The sequence below is a fragment of the Nematolebias whitei genome, chromosome 6 (genome assembly GCF_014905685.2).
Source record: "Nematolebias whitei isolate Nwh7 chromosome 6, NemWhi1, whole genome shotgun sequence".
Taxonomy (NCBI): domain Eukaryota; kingdom Metazoa; phylum Chordata; class Actinopteri; order Cyprinodontiformes; family Rivulidae; genus Nematolebias; species Nematolebias whitei.
Window position 1 is genome coordinate 18,767,332 of NC_056503.1, and position 17,816 is coordinate 18,785,147.

At 41.9% G+C, this 17,816-nt stretch overlaps 1 protein-coding gene across 1 annotated transcript in view; it reads left to right on the plus strand.

The window, feature by feature from the left end:
• sik3 (SIK family kinase 3) overlaps positions 1-17,346 on the plus strand; it is a 75,415-nt gene extending 58,069 nt beyond the window's left edge. Inside the window, exons 17-26 of the mRNA XM_037677429.1 lie at positions 1,512-1,631; positions 6,868-6,926; positions 7,051-7,160; positions 8,660-8,829; positions 8,916-9,043; positions 9,718-10,472; positions 10,641-10,789; positions 16,561-16,690; positions 16,769-16,895; positions 17,264-17,346. Of these exons, the coding sequence (XP_037533357.1) occupies positions 1,512-1,631; positions 6,868-6,926; positions 7,051-7,160; positions 8,660-8,829; positions 8,916-9,043; positions 9,718-10,472; positions 10,641-10,789; positions 16,561-16,690; positions 16,769-16,890 (1,743 nt within the window). The 3' untranslated portion in view covers positions 16,891-16,895; positions 17,264-17,346. The remainder of the gene's footprint in view (positions 1-1,511; positions 1,632-6,867; positions 6,927-7,050; positions 7,161-8,659; positions 8,830-8,915; positions 9,044-9,717; positions 10,473-10,640; positions 10,790-16,560; positions 16,691-16,768; positions 16,896-17,263) is intronic.
• Positions 17,347-17,816: the final 470 nt, after the last annotated feature.

The window sequence follows — 17,816 nt, forward strand, 5'->3', positions numbered from 1 at the left end:
TTTTCTGCTTGTTTTCTTCATCTTCTTGTGTGATGCTGTAGAAGTAGCACTAATACCTGGTCACATATATACTGTACATCAGAGCACTAATATATCACTGTTTGATCTGTACATTTTTTAATGTTTCTGTTAAATGTTGAGATAAAACAATCTTATTTTCTACTGCATTTGAGTTCTTTTCACAGACTTTATTTTGTTTTAGAGAGTAAGATAGTTGTTACAGTTTCTAATGAGAGGTTGTATTACAGCTTTGAGGTCCAGCTGCTTTCTAAACACTCGTTCTTTTCTCTTTAGCTGTAAAAGCAACACCTATGAATCTCTTCTGAGACTCTGAGGTCATTGGCAGCGTTTTGTTAATTCTTAGCTCATCAGTCAGAAAAGTTGTTTTCCTGTAATTCTAATATTATTGGATGTAGCAAAGTATTCTGATTTTGTGAGGTTTATATTACAAACAGCATGCTTTTCATATAATGAATGCATACTATTCTGAAACTTGTTCATGTCTCCATGTTTACTGTAAATGAAAATGGACACTATGATGAGAAAAATAACTCATTTACGATAGTTTATTGTAATTGTGTAGGCCGCACTCTGTTATTTATCATTTCTGCAAGGACGCACAGTTAACATACAAATTTATGAATGCATCCAAGAACCGGGAAAACTCCACAGCTCTACTGAGGAACTTCTCATCCTTTACGGGGTCAGAGAAGGGTGAGACCAGACAACACAACCTTCCTTAAATGGAAGTGTAGTGGTGTATTAATTCCCTACACATATTTGTATGCTTTTGTCCGTCGTGTACACATTTTAATTTTACAGTGTTGCCGACACCCAGCTGGATGCAGTATTTGTCCGATTAGATGAGACTGAAGCTGTGACAGGAAAACAAACCACAGGCTGCTTTTTGAGACATCACATCATCTTCAGTGAACCTGCAGTGAGGATTATCTCTCCGAGGCTCAGATAGGGAAAAGGATAATCATCATGTTGGCAGCAGGTGCTGCATTTTAGGCTTGAACTGACATGCCGGGATTATCCCTATGCAAGTGTCACGTGGGTTAATAAGGTCAGAGGAGGGGTGTGGGCTCAGTTCTCCTACAACTAGCACTTGTTCAGATTTTCTATCTGAATATCAGACGTGAGTTTCAGGCGTTTATTATTATATGAAGATATTCTCTGCTTTTATAGCTAGGATCACTAACCAACAGCAGCAGATTCATTTATGAGAGCATCTGTTCACTAGCTGACCCCACACCTCAACTTGTGACCCCGGGATGTCTAAAAACAAATCTAGACTTCGTCTTTGAGCACCAGAGATCAGGAGCTACAGATACTTGCACAAAGCAGAGTAAACTTTTTGCAGCAACTATTAGTAAGATGGATGATCTCTTACAAATTTTAGGCGTTCTATTGTATGTGTTAACTTGTTTTCTTTAAGTTTTTTCAGCGTAATCACTTTCTGTGTTTGCTTTTCCATTGTCCATGTTGCTTGTCTGTGTTTGCATTAGGAGTGTGAGCAGCTTCAGAAAAAGTATGCCGCCCAACAGGATGAACGCTTCCTCGAGCACACTCAGCAGCAACACATCCTTTACCAGCAAGAGCAACAAATCCTCCACCAGCAAATCCAGGTATCTAAAGCTTTCAGAAAGTTGGTCAAGTCACAAAATGCAACTGGATAGCTTAAAGGTGCTCATTGCAAGCTGAAACATAAGATTTATGAAGTGTATTCTGAACTACCGTAATTTCCGGACAGAGCGCAGGGCTATAAGCCGTGCACACTAAATTTAGAAGGGGAAATAAAAATACCAATTTAGTACATATATAAACCGCCCTTGTGTATAAACCATGGGTGTTCACGTTTTAACATGAGTGGCAGCGCACAGCTACTGAGAGAGACATACAGCTCTTGTAGATCAAGAATCAACCACCGGATGGTGTTTCATAGACTTTATTTTACTGTTCAACACAGACAGAGTGAACCCCGCAGGTCTTCATGACAACTACCTCCCTCACTCATGGTTACTCTACTGCACTGCTTCTCAATTATTTTCTGTTCCCCCCCCCCCCCCCCCCCCCAGGAAGATGTAAACATTTTGCACTCCCCTCTGCCACGACTGTAAATAGTATCATTTATCTATAAAATTATTATGAGCACGCCTTTGCATAACATTGTGTCTTTATTAAGATTAAAGAAAAAAATAATCTAGATCAACTTACAACGAATAATAACTTTATTAACATTGTTTTTTTTTAGTCTGTAACAGAAACAACTTAAAGTGCATCAATTTGCCTGAAAAAACAACAACAACAATTTAAATCTACAATACAGAATGCTACAATATGTGCTGGTAACACACTAATATGTACAGTGTGTTTTTTTCTGAACACTGCCTGTAACACAGCTGGTTAAAAAAAATACAGTATCCTACCAGGAAGTCGTTGATCGCTATCTTCAGGTTGACCTCCGCAGAGCTAAACTTGCTCTGTGAGCGTGTGAGACTCACATGCGCTGCACATGCAGGGGATCCTATCCCCTCACCGTTTCATTGGTTTGACTGTGACCTGTTTGGTAATTTCATTGGTCAGGTTTAATTTAAATAAACAAAAAATGTTTACCTTTATTTATACAGGTAGTCTCATTAAGTTATGAGGACCCACCCCCCAAGAGAGACGTGTATTGGGCAGCTATGTGAGCACCCCGAGTGTGACGAGGCTAAATGTGTTTGGTGGCAGGAAGCTCGTTAGTTTGTTAAAAAAGAAAAAAAAAATCACCCATGAATTAGCTGCAGTATTGTATAAGCCACGGGGTTCAAAGCTTTTGAAAAAAGTATCGTCTTGTAGACCGGAAAGTATGCTGTATCCATTAGTACAGTTTGACTTTTAGCAATTTTCCAGATATGCAATTCTGTATTTAGGGTACACGCTCAAAGTAACCAAAGCACATGTCTGAACTGATGCAAAAATACAGTAGTCCCTCGTTTATCACGGGGTTTAGAGAACCACGCCCCCTGAGATAAGTGAAAAACTGAAGTAAGGATACAGTAGTCCAAATTCAAGTTTCACTCAGTCTCCCACCTTCTGTGTAAGTAAACAATTTAAATTGAAATGCTGTAATATTTCACATAAACAATATTTAAAATATTACAAAATTTAAATTTTATAGAAGAGAAGTGCAGCAGGACATCAAAGGGTTAACCCTTCACGCAGCTCTGCAGCACGGAGCAGAAATGTTCTTCTTGATCAATTACACTGAAACAACTGAACATAGAAGTTCTAAAATAATAAAAATAACTTTTAACACTGTGATTATGATGATTTTATGATGTGACATACTTTGAGTTTTAAGTTGGAAGACAAAAGTCGATTGGTGCATCTGGACAGCAAAAGCTGATGCAGCAGGAGAAATATGGCAGAGAAGGAAATCAGCTGATCAGCTGCAGGAGGGAGCTTCTCCCTGCGCCTGTGGGCTGCACACAGGTGCTAAATCATTTAAAATAATGTATTTTTAATAAACAATCCATGCCGTGTGTCGTGTTCAGTCTTAAAAAAAACGCAAAAGAGCGAGTCCGTAAAAGTCAAACCGCGAAGTAGCGAGGGACCACTGTATTTATTATTACGTTAAGTTCATCTGACTTGTTCATCCCAAACGTCTTATCCATGGCCGTCACATTATTGACCCATTTTCAGTCACTCCAACTGTTTCTGTGAGTAAACATTACTGGGTAGTTGGCAGCCATTCACAAATTTGTCCTAAAATATTTAAATGAAGCGTACATCACCCGTCTGATTGATTGACTGGTCTTCATGACGTTGTACCTTTTAATATTCAAGGATTCATGGTTCTTTATTTGTCATTTGTGGTGGAACAAAATTGTGTACACAGGGTCCCAGTTACATCCAACAAACGTATTAAGATCTAAGATGTGAACTAAGAAAAACGTTAATAAAAATACACTAAGCACTAGTAGTATAAAATGGCATAAATATTGTGTAATATTGTGTTCTGTGCCATTTTTCAGCATCACATCTTCACACCTTCTGCTCACATTATTCGCACATTACATTGAGTCACGAGAAAGTAAATGCTGGTTTTTATGTGTCATAGTTTGGTTTCATATGCAAGATTTGTCTTTTGACTCCAAACTATTTTTCCATTAGAAGAAGGGTGGCTGTGTTTTTCTTGTTGCTGCAGGCCATTGTGTACCTGACTACTGTTACTATCCTGAGACACAAACATCTGGTCTTGATCTGACTCACAGTCTGACAGCGAAGCACAAAGAGTGACAGTATGCAGCATTTTAAGCTGTTTTTAAACATTTTTTTTTTTCTTTTTTAAATATCATGGTGTCATCCTACATCCTTTAAACAGTGTAGACAGAATGGGATCAAAATTTATTATTGCATTTGTTCAGAGTTAAATAAAGCTGAGTTTGGCAGTACATAGTCTCATAAAACCCCTCAGCTTTACCTCAGAAATGTAGTTCCTTCAGTCATTGAATCTAAATCATGTGCATGTTTCCTGTTGCTTTATATAGATTACAAAGGAGCTTGGATGTGTTTCTCTAAGTCTGGTTGACTTTAGCTTTTACTCTGTAAGTTTAGACCTTTAGTTTAAGAGTTAAGTCTGCACAGACTGCTGATGTGAATCTTTGCTTGAATCCAAGATATAAAAAAAATAAAATAAAAAAAACTTTTTTGGTGAAAGGATGAAATTATTCTAATTTTAGTGGAGAAGAATTTCTAAATCGCTGTAGATCCAAAACATAAAAAGCTACATGAACATTAACCTTGATTAAAAAAAAACACAACATTCAATTCCTTTGATTTGATGAGTCTGTTTTTTTATTTTCTTGTGCTTGGAAAATGCATTTTAGTGTATTTCCTGATGCATGCTCAATAATCCAGGTAGAAAAATCTAAAAAAGTTAAATCTGGTCCTCTGGACATTCAAAAAAACAAAACAAAGCAAATCAACAAAAAAATGTAGAAACGTTTCGTCTCTCATCCGAGAGACTTCCTCAGTCTGAGGTGCTGTTTTCAGCTCAGTCTCTTACATAGCACCTTCTCAGAGTGGATCAACCAGTTTGCTGCTGACAACCAAAACCACAACCGATGTAGGACTGATCACAGCGGGGAAACTAAACAGTCACTGGCCAAAAGGATGGCCCAGCACAGAAGATCAACATCATCAGGCCAGGACTCTGCGGTCTACACTCATCTCCAGGCCAGCGGTCACTCTTTCAGGGATGAAGATGTTCACATCCTGGACAGAGAGGAACGATGGTTTGAGAGAGGAGTAAAGGAGGCCATCTTTGTGAAAAGAAATCGTCCATCGTTAAACAGGGGTGGAGACCTCCGGGTTCAACTGTCCCCCTCTTACAATGCTGTGATTGCTAGTATCACTCAGCCCTCTGTGAACAGTAAACAGCCATCAGTGTGCTAATGACCCATTGTTAGGCTGATGGTCCTTCTTGAGCATGTGATCAGCTGGTTTTGGTTGTCAGCAGCAAACTGGTTGATCCACTCTGAGAAGGTACTATTTAAGAGACGGAGCTGAATACAGCACCTCAGACTGAGGAAGTCTCTTGGATGAGAGACGAAACGTTTCTACATTATTTTGTTGATTTGCTTTGTTTTGTTTTTTTTGAATGTCCAGAGGACCAGATTTAACTTTTTTAGATTTTAGTGTATTCTTATAAACAAAAGCATATAATAATAATAATAATAATAATAAAATGTGTCCAATTTACCTCTATACATGAATTAATCAACTGCAATTATTTTCTTTATAAACACACAGTTAGCCAAGATTTTTGAGTGATTATCCAAAAGTTTACTTTTTTGGAGGAGTCAGTAAAGGTTTGTGGTGCTTTGTACCATGAATTGTAAATAAATACTGCAAGTAAAATAATTAATTATAGCCAATTACATATATCAGGAGTCTGCAACCTTTACGATCAAAAGAGCCATTTTACAGCTTCGTTCACTAAATTAAAAGTGATCAGAGCCGCAACAACCTGCTGTGATTATCAACTGGTGGCCCGTGGACCAATTTAGGTTTGTTGGAGGGGCTGTTGTGGCCATTAGGGTTGACATTACAAAGCTAAAAAATATCTAATAATTTAGATTTTTACAATTTAAGACAAGTGAAAAGACCAGGTTCTTGTGTGTGTGTGTGGGGGTGGGGGGGGGGGGGGGGGGGTAGTTTTTTTAATAACTGAACTATGCAGACCTATGTATTTTTTCTTGTGGAAAAATTAAGTATAGAAATAAAGTTAAAGTGAGTAAGTTTTACACCTTGTGCATGTTCCAGCAAAGGAAACGACAGGAAAACAGTTAAACAAATCCTTTTTTTTTTCTTCTTTTGCCGCTGCGAAGGAACCAAAGAGCCACGTTTGGCTTCAGAGCCGCAGGTTGCAGACCCCTGATATACATTAATTACATACAGTTGAAAGCAGAAGTTTGCATATACTTGAACGTATAGACTTGAATATCACTGTCCATTCTTAGATCTACCTGCAGCTTCATAGTTCTACTAAAGCAAGAGAATTACCAGCTAACCACCTGTCATCTACCAAATATTTGGAATTTAAATGAAATTGTAAAAAGAAAACAAAATGAAGGTGGCGTTCCATCCCGTAAGATGACCAGAAAGCTTCAGTGATTGACGTCGGCCATCTTTGTAAACAGTTTCTCCTGTTCTTTTATCTTAATTCTTTTTAAACGTCATTTAACCAGTTTAATTACAGATCATTTTAGCTGGGGAGGCCTGGGCCTTCTATTTAAACACGTCTGTGTTTCAAACTGTACTTAAAGTCAGATTTATGTTTTGATGCTTTGAGTGAAATGTTTTCTTTTCCTGCAGGGTCTGTCTTTAGGCCATGGAGAGAGCCAGCCCAGTCACTTAACCCACCAGCTCCAGAGGTGAACACGCACACACGTTACTCACCAGCTCTTGAACAGTGAACAATGAACTGGTGGTGCAGCGATATTGACTGAGGTGTTACATCACCATCCTACCTCTCCTCTCTGTCCCGTCCTCCCTCAGGTTGCGTATCCAGCCCTCCAGCCCTCCGCCAACACATCCCAGCAACCACCTCTTCAGACAGCCCAATCAGAGTTCTCCGCCTGGTTCTGCAGGCATCATGCAAGGGCACGGTTAGTAACAACCCAGCCGCACGGCTTTCTTTGCCCAAACTGGTGTAGGTGCAGTGACTAAGCAAAAAAAATGTGGCTGTTGCTAATAATCAGATGATCAACACCTCCGCCTTAAATGTCCAGTTCCATTTTAGCCTCACGTCTATTGTTCATCAGCAGTTACACCCCGGACTAATTAAAACCTGTTATTCCACTGGATGCATTAAGGATCTAAAGATTCTTGATTATATTCATTTCTGTTTTTATTTTTCTGTGCATATACATTGACATGTTAATTATTTTATATTGAATAAAACATGAGAAGGCAAAACTTTAGCTGACTGGATGAAAATGTGCAAACATCAAAACTAGGTGAGTAAATACTTTAAACAGCAAGAACACAGTTACTTGTGACAATTAGGGGTTGAACGACTACACCATTTTAAAACTCGACATTACATAATAAAACTCAAGTACTTGATGACATCATAGGATCTAAAAATGCAAAAAAAATTAATTAAATTGCAAAAAAAAGTCATTATTAACTAAAAAAAGGACCAACAAAACATTGGAAGCGTATATTATGCTCCTACCATTTATCATACTGCAAATAAGTCACAGGAAAACCAAAACTATTGGTTATTATTATTATTAAGCTGAAAAAGTGAAAGAAACGTGCAGCACGTCAAAAACAAAACTAAAAACAGTGGGGCAGACGACCACCCTGCACCACCACCTGCAGTGCTGCGCATTAGGTTTAGTTTTAGAGATTAATATGTTTATAGGTTTTTAATAGGTTTAGAGATTAATATTTTTTGCTTTTAGTTTGTGAAACAAGGTCAGAGGAAGCTGGTTCTGGTTCAGTCGATTGGACCTGGTGTTACAACATATTCTGTGACCTGCAACAGTGCATGCAACACCACCGCTACGGTCACAATATACGGTGGTCACAGAATATGGTGCAACACAGGTTCACAACGAGCTCCAAACAGTCAGGAAGTTGATTAATTTTCTGTTTCCTTATGGTAGTTGAACCGGAAGATTCATCTTAGTGAAATATTTCCAGACTACTGATGCATTTCTACCAGTTTGCCAAAACTGGGCCTGCTCCGCTCCATCTGTCTGCTTGGAGGAATCCATTTTGTAACCCGCGCCCGGTGTGGATCACATGACACGTGACGCAATGACGTAATGACATCACTGTGAATACTCGACTTGAAATTTAAAAACTTGATAGATGTCCTAGGAATTGAGGTGTCGATTACTCGAATAGTCTGTTGAAGCCCTGGTGACAATGGCCTTGACATAATGGTTTTTAAATCAGTATTATTAAACGGGATCAAACACATAATTTTTGGACAAGTTGTGCAATAAAAGATTTTATTAGAAGAGTTCATGACTCACTTTGTGCCAAGTTTTGATCGTGTTCGCAGTAAACCTCTTGGGTTTTAATTCACCTGAGTGGAGAAATCTGTTGATGTCGGTCTGCAGAGGCCTTCACCAGTCCTTTCCTCCTGCAGGGGGGCAGTCATCAGTACCGTACCAGCATGGCGCTCCTGCCATGTACCAGGCGCAAAGTGGCAGCCCACCTCCCACCAGCCTGCCTCGAGTCCCCATGCCAAACAATCCGCAATCGGCGTCTGCTCGGCCCGCCGTCCCGTTGGCGCCAGGTGTACCCCAGCAGCAGCAGGTGACTGCAACAGCCAATCAGATCTCATCAAACAGGAAATGACGGCGTGTGCAGGTATTTTATGTGGTTTCTTGTTGGATGTGCAGGTGACCATACAGGTGCAGGAGGTGGAACTGGGAGGCGGGGTGCAGAGACCTGGCAACTTCCTGTCCACGCCGGGGACACACAGGGTCCTCGGGAAGCAGCTCAGCGCGGACAACGCCGAGACGCACAGGTGACCCCCTCCAACAAGCTGCCCTTATGTCAACACTACCAACGGACATTCAAAGCAGCTTCTCCTTCGGTTTTATAATTTTCCCTTAACTTTGTCTCACAGGCACGTCAGACGTGTGCATGCTGTTTCGTCTTTTATTACCAGGATATGTTATCTATTGTTTATTGTATGTTTTTGATGTTGACTTGCTTTCTCAAAAAAATCCATTTAAATTTTGAGTCTATATGCTGTTGCTTGGAACAAAGTAGTTTTTTATGCTTATTGTTTTAAAATATGGACATATGGGGTCAGATCTAAGAATAAGCACGGTGTCTGTTACCAGTTTTGAGAATTAAGGTAAACTGTTCATCATCATTACGACGATGTCATCTTCAACCAGTTCTCCACGTCTGTGTGTCTGGGTGAGTGTTTCTGATCAGAGTGAGGTGCATTAGGAGTACCCGTGACCTTTGTGACCCCATCAGCTGTGTTTTACAGCCAGGTGTGTCTTCACTGAAAGACGAACAGTTTTAAACTTATTTTGTGTTTCTGCACGTCTCAGTGAAAACTTGAACTCTGGCCAGACTCGAGTGTTTGTTAGTTTGTGTGTTGGTATTTTTTAGGCTGTTGAGAGATAAAATAATATTTTAAACATTGTGGTTTTAGGATCTAACTGTGCCCTCCTTCCTCTTCAGTCGCAGCCTGGGCCGCTTCACATCCGGCTACGACCAAACACAGTTCAACCCCCACCTTTTTTCTGGCGACTCTGCCACTCGAGGAGCCTCAGGAGTGGTCGGCTCCTACAACCCCTACATGCAGGGAGCCTCCCTCAAAGTCCCTGGCCTGGAGGGTTACCAAAGCGTGGGGAGCAGCTACGGGGCCCCCTCCACTTTACAGCAGGCCCTGCTGTCCCCAACTCCTTTGGACTACCGCCCCCCGCAGCAGCACGTCACCCCCACCCTGCAGGGCCTACTGTCTCCTCGCCACTCTTTAACAGGCCACGCTGACCCCAGGTTGCCCCCCCAAGACTTGGCAGCCCTCTTAAAGAGACATAATCCCCGGCCATGTGCAGCGGCCCAAACACCACCCGGCGGTGCGCCACAAGAGTTTGGAGATATGCTGCTCCTCCGCCAGCTGAACCAAGGAGACGGCCTGGAGCCACCTTTGCCCCAAGGTGCCTCTGGGGGGCAGCACTACCACCACCTCCTCCAAATCCGACCTCCAGAGGTTCCGCAGCAGCACACGCCCCAGGTGCCGTGTCCTCCCTTACCTCACTCCGAGAGCATGGAAGAGGACGAGGTGCCAGCTGAATATCACCACCCTCATGAAGGTCTGCTGGCCAAGGCAGAAGGTCATGAGCTTCTGGGGCCCCCCCGTGGAGGAACCCCCCCATATAACTCCCCTACACACAGGCACGCTGGCTACGTTAGGAGTGCTTCAGCTGCCCGAGGTAACTCCTGTTTAAAATCTGCTGGTATATTCTTTCATGAGGGAAATATATTTATTTAAATTTATTTGTTGCCATCCTAAATTAAAAACGGGTAATTTCAGTGCAGTTTATTATCTTATTTTATTTATTTTTTTTAAATGTTTTTCTTTATCAAACCTTTTCATTCAGAGTCTGAGCATGTAGAGTGCAGGCCCCAAGGACAGGCCATGGAAGTGCCTGATCACAATGGCTATCCACGAGGACCCCAAAGTGAGGCGTATAGATCTAGAGGACAGCTGCAGCGCCACCACACCATCCAGACCTGCGATGATGCCTATGTGAGTGAAAATGGCCTGCTGGTTAACACAGACTGCTCCGTGCACTCCAGGTGGGCTTTGGAAGCCATTTGTATATTTGATCTTGGTTCAAGTAGATCAGATACTCGGGCTGTATTTTCAAGGTTCTTTATTTGTCATACGCATCACATGTGGAACATGAGATGGAACGAAATTGTGTACACAGCATCCCAGTTACATCCAGCAAAAGTATAAATTGTAAAAGAAAAACAGTAGTAAGATCTAAGAAAAATGTTAACTAAAAACACACTAAGCACTAATAGTACAAAAACTATATGCCGAACAGCAGCACCAACACGAGTCTGTGTGAGCAGATGAGCATGAATGAACACAGCAACATGAAACAGATCAGCAGCAACATGAAACAGATCAGCAGCAACATGATGTGATTTTTTCACAGTGATTATTCTAGTTAGAGATTCATGAGTCTTAACAGCTTCAGGGTAGAAGCTGTTCCTCAGTCTTGTGGTTCTACACTTAATGCTCCTCAACCTCCTTCCTGAGGGGAGCGGGGCAAAAAGTGTGTGTGCTGGGTGAGTGAGGTCCTTCATGATGCAGGTGACCCTCTTCCTACATCTCGAGGTGTAGATGTATGTTTTGGTGGGGAGGCTGACTACAACAGACTTCTGTGCAGCCTTCATGTCGTGCAGCCTTCATGTCGCACGTTGATGCTGGAGCACAGGATGCTCTCCACTGCACACCTGTAGAAGGAGGTGAGGACTGAGCTTCCCAGACCAGCTTGCCTCAGCCACCTGAGGAAGTAGAGTCTCTGATGAGCTTTCTTGATCAGGCTGGTGGTGGTGTTGCCCCAACTGAGGTTGTCATTACTTGTAGCTGGAGACCACTTCCACCGCAGATCCTCCTGTGTTCAAGGGGGTAGGTGTGTTTGCTCTGTTTGAAGTCCACAACCATCTCCTACATCTTCTTGACATTGATGTGAAGGTTGCTCTTCCTGCACCAGCTCTCCAGGTGTTCCACCTCCTGCCTCCTGAGTCTTTATTTTCTCAGACAACGAGTTCCAAAACCCGTTTTTATTTCATTAGACCAGGGCCAGACCACTCTTCAGAGGTGGTCTGGACCTCTTTATCTGCATAAGAGTGACGGTCTGAATACCGTCTAACCCAGACCTGGGCATTGTACGGCCCCAGGGCCACATGCGGCCCTTTGGTTGACTCTCACCGGCCCCCATAAGGGGAATTACAAAATACATATGTAAACAAATGAAGTTAACCAAATCCAGATATAGATCCTCTCTCACTGATGATGTCAGCTTTGCTTCACATCTCCACCTCAGACCTTCAACCTGACTTTAACATTTCCGTTAAAGCCCAACAGAGACTAGATTTCTCTCACTAAACAAGAAAAAAAGAACTGATAAACACCAAATGAGATGTTTAGACTACAAATGTAGGCACGTAAAGAACCGGGACTAGAAATCACAGTTCAGTGATGATCACTATTATATGATTTTTCATAATATTTGGAGTACAAAGACAATATTGTGATATATTTAGAAAGCTAAGAACTTTTTCCAGCAGTATATAAAACTCAAAATTAGTTTTGGGGTGAATGTGACTGAAAATGATCACTAATATAACGTCACAAATGGTAAAAATTTTAACAGTTTACCATTGTACTGGGAAATTTAATTGAATAAATGACATTTTTTTAAGGAAACCTCGCTTTTTTGTTGCTTAATCATAACAAATACTCTTACCAGCTTGTTAAAACAGTGCTATGTACTGCTTTTAATAATGAAATACTATTATTATGCAGTATTGAGTTAAGTTGAAATCAGGTCTCTCTTGTAAATGAGTCCTCGAGGCTCAATGGGATTTACCTGTCTAAATAAAGGTTGAATGAAAAAGTCATTTGTGCCAGCCCTCCACAATATTTGTTGTTTCTCATGTGGCCCCATGGAAAAAATAATTGCCCACTCCTGGTCTAACCTGAACCCCACTCTAAAAACACCGTGACCAACAAGCAACAAGCAGGAATGTTTTTACCTGACAGTTTTAAGTTAAAGACAGAGTGCTTAGCTGCAGTTGATTTATGATAATCCAACAGAAAATATAATAAATATATACATACGTGTGTGTGTTTCGGGGGGGGGGGGGGGGTGTAAGTATTTGACACATGGCTGATTTTGCAAGTTTTCCCATCTACAATGATTGGAGAGGTCTGTAATTTTTATCGTAGATACGCTTCAACTGTGAGAGACAGAATCTAAGACAAAAATCCAGAAAATCACATTGTTTGACTTTTAAAAATAATTAATTTGCATTTTACTACATGAAATAAGTATTTGATCATCAGCTAACCTGCAAGAACTCTGGCTCTCACAGACCTGTTAGTTTTTCTTTAAGTCGCCCTCCTTTTCTGCACTCATTACCTGTATTAAATGCACCTGTTTGAACTTGTTACATCTATAAAAGGCACCTGTCCTCACACTCAACCAATCACACTCCAACCTCTCCACTATGACGACGACCAAAGAGCTGTCTAAGGACACCAGGGACTAAATTGTAGACCTGCACAAGGCTGAGATGGGCTACAGGACACCAGCCAAGCAGATTGGTGAGAAGGCAACAACTGTTGGTGCAATTGTTAGAAAATGGAAGAAACACAAGATGACTCAGTCTTTCTCGGGCTGGGGCTCCATGCAAGATCTCGCTTTGTGGAGTAAGGATGATTCTGAGAAAGGTCAGGAATCAACCCAGAACTACACAGGAGAACCTGATCAACGACCTGAAGAGAGCTGGGACCATTAGTAACACACTATACACTGTCATGGTTTAAGATCCTGCAGGACACACAAGGTCCCCCTGCTCATGCCAGCTCATGTCCAGACCTGTTTGAAGTTCACCATTGACCATCTGGATTATCCAGATGAGGCATGGGAGAAGGTCATGTGGTCAGATGAAATCTACGTAGAGCTTTTTTGCATCAACTCCACTCGTTGTGTTTGGAGGAAGAAGAAGGATGAGTACAACCCCAAGAACACTGTCCCAATCATGAAGCATGGGGGTGGAAACATCATACTTTGGGGCTGCTTTTTTGCAAAGGGGACAGGACGACTGCACTGTATTGAAGGGAGGATGGATGGGGTCATGTGTCGTGAGATTTTAGCCAACAACCTCCTTCCCTTAGTAAGAGCATTGAAGATGAGTTGTGGCTGGGTCTTCAACATGACGATGACCTGAAACACAACCAGGGCAACTAAGGAGTGGCTTTGTAAGAAGCATTTCAAGGTCCTGGAGTGGCCTAACCAGTCTCCAGACCTGAACCCAACAGAAAATCTAGAGGGAGCAGAAACTCAATGTTGCCCAGCGTCAGCCCCAAAACCTGAAGGATCTGGAGAAAATCTGTCTGGAGGAGTGGACCAAAATCCCTTCTGCTGTGTGTGGAAACTTTGTCAAGAACTAAAGGAAACGTCTGACCTCTGTAACTGCAAACAAAAGTTTCTGTACCAAATATTAGGTTCTGTTTTTTTATTGTATCAAATAATTATTTCATGCAATAAAATGCAAATAAATTATATTTAAAAAAACATGCATGAATGTTTTAAACTGAGTGTGACACACTAATCATCTACTAAACTCAAAGCACCTGCACAGGTTTCCCCAGGTGTCATTAAATTGCTTCAGTTTGGTTCAGTTGTCTCAGTTCAGTTCAATATGGGGAAGACTGCAGACATAACTGGCCAGAAGACCATCAATGATACCCTCCATAGGATGGGTAAGCCACAAAAGTTCATAGTTAAGGAGGCTGGCTGTTCACAGAGTGCTGTGTCCAAGCATATCAATGGAAAGTAGTGGAAGGGCAAAATGTGGCAGGAGAAGATGCACCAGCAAAATAGATGATCGTGGGCTTCAGCGGATTATCAAACAGAGAAAAGTCCAGAATCTGGCAGAGATCCAGAATGAGTGGAATGAGGCGGGAGTCACAGCTTCAAAAACCACCACATTCAGACACATCCGGGGAGATGGGCTAAAACTGTCGGGTTCCTCGGTCCTCTTTTTCGATGAAAGTAAAGGGTGCCTTTCATTTGGAAATCAAGGTCCAAGGGTTTGGAGGAAGAAGGGCGAGGAACAGAGCCCATACTGCTTGAGATCCAGTGTGAAATATCCACAGTCAGTCATGATTTGGGGAGTAATGTCCGGTGCAGGTTTAAGAGGACTTCTTGATTCCTTCTGCTGAGGATCTGTATGGAGATGCAGGTTTCATCTTACAGCAGGACCTGGCCCCTGCCCATGCCACCAGAGACACCAAAACCTGTTTTGATGCCCATGCCACAGCGCTTGACTGGCCAGCCAACTCGCCGAACCTAAACCCCATTGAGAATCTATGAGGTATTCTCAAGAGGAAAATGAGGGGCACCAGACCCAACAACAAAGAAGAGCTGACAGCAAGGATTCAAGGAAATCTGGGCTTCCATAACTCCCAGTCAATGCCACGTCACATCGAGGCATTGATTAAAGCAAAGGGATTCCCAACCAAGTATTGAAGATTGACATATCGTTTTGAAAAGACCATATTTTGACTGATTTGTTGTGATCCTAATTTCTTTTTTTTTCTGCAAAAACTGAGTAGTAGTGTGGGCTGATGTCTTCACAGTATTCAGATTTTTTGAAATCCTGTTTTTGTGGGTTTCATGAGCTGGAATCCCAAATTATGTAAAAGTAAACAAATAGATGCTTGAAATTGTTTAAATTGTGGGCCCTGAATCTATCATCTATTAAAGATTAACTTTTTGAATGGAATTATGAAAGTTAACAACTTTTCCGTGATATTCTAATTTTTTGGAATGGTTCTGTATACAAAGTGTGGAAAATAAGTATTTGATACTCTGCCGATTCTGAAAGTATGTATGTATTTATGCATGTTTATATACACTCATATATATATATATATATATATATATATATATATATATATATATATAATATGATAGGGCAGCACGGTGGCGCAACTGGTAGAGCTGCTGCCTCTCAGCGAACAGGTCCCTGGTTCAAACCCCGGTCCAGGTGCCTTCTGGGTGGAGTTTGCATGTTCTCTCCGTGCATGCGTGGGTTTTCTCCGGGTACTCTGGTTTCCTCCCACAGACCAAAAACATGCATGTTAGGCTGATTGGTAACTAAATTGTCCCTAGGTGTGAGTGAGAGAGTGAATGGTTGTCTCGTTTGTCTCTATGTGTCCCTGTGATGGACTTGCGACCTGTCCAGAGTGTACCCCGCCCACTCGCACAGTGATTGCTGGACATGGGCACCAGCGACCCCCGTGACCCAAAATGGAATAAACGGGTAAAGATAATGGATGGATGGATGGATGGATATGATAGATATGTGTGTCATTAATTCAGCTATAAGTTTTATTAAATGTTCAGAATCTTTCTCAGTAGAAAGCTCAGTTTTGTCATGATTCTATTCATGGACTACCAGGACATAGTTTGATGGGTTTATTAGTTCTGATTTGTTTTCAGTGTACTGTTCAATACTGGGATGTTTTACAGGTTGAAATCTCCAGTTTTTGCTACGACACTGAAGTCATTAATCGTACCTTTATATTTCACAAATATACATTATTGGCTCATCTGCTATGCCGGTGCATTTGTTTGCTTCTGTTGGCACAAATGAATGAATGAATGAATGAATGAATGAATGAATGAATGAGTGAACGGATGAGTGAACGGATGAATGGATTTACCGAAGAATGATTCTATCTCTGTATTCATCTAAAATGTTCCTGCACAGGACCAGGCTGATCCCATGTCCAGCATGAGCCTCCTTGCTGGAAAGGCTCTAAGCTCTGCTCGCATGTCGGATATTCTCAGCCAGACTTCGTTGACAGGAAGCCAGCAGCTGCACCAGCGGGAAGAGTCAGGTTTGTAGGAGATCTGTAGCATTGTGAGAGTTGTTTCCTTTGTTGTCAATGCCATTAAAAGACATGTTTGTCATTCAGTGTGTGATGTCGAAGGGGAGCTTCACCCCACAGCCTGTTACCCCTCCTCCTGCACCAGTGATATGCTCCTCAGCTACAAGCACCCTGACCTGCAGTACAGCATGGAGCAGGCCGGGGTCTAAAACAGGTACACACAGACACACTTTGACACAAAGATTGTCGTCATACTGTACATTAAAAATGGATCATTTCTCTTAAATGGAAACCAATTAGGATTTGAGATGGTAAAGATGTTTATTATGGGAAAAAACACTCCTCTCCAAAACTACAAACATTCACTGTTAAAGTCCCTCGGTGAAGGCTGACATTGGCGTACTGCATGTAGCATTTAAAATCTTTTGTGCTTTAAATAATTCTTCTCTAAAATTTTCCCAGTAAAAAAATCTTGTTTTCAAGCCAGTAATTTTTGCAGCGCAGTAAAGACAAAGACCGTTAAATACATGTTTTGTTCAGCTGTAGGATTTTAAACTAAGTGTCTTCTCTGTCTCCCTGTAGGACGGGGTCCTGCGTTTGTCGGTCCATATCAGCCACCCTGAGTTGTGTTGAGTTGAGAAGCATCACGCTAAACCACCGTTTTCTGTCCAAGCGGGGGCGCTCTGTGTCCATCTGTCTGTCTTCATCTGTCCCTTTGGAGGGCAGTCCACACAGGAGAGGGGGGGTGTAGACATTCAGAGGGTGGGAGGGTTCACAGGTGGGGCCTCGGTGTTCAAAGGTCCAAGTGCCAGCATTTTCTACACAGACACCCAGCATTGTTCGCTGCAGGTTGTCTCCTCGTCTCACCTCCCATCTTGGGTAGACCGGGGGTCTACAGCTCCACCAATCCCACCACTCTCTCCTCGCAAACCTGTCCCACCTGCAGTCCTGACCTAACCTCTCCCCTCTTCCCCCTCGTAACTGTATGGCATACATTCATTACGTGCCTCACTGGTTAGTGCATTGATACAGTCAATGGAGTCCAACAACACAATCAAACACACACACACACACACTGCTGCCGCAAACCCAAAGTATTTACATTAGGAGTGAGTGTGTCTGTGTGTTGTGTGTC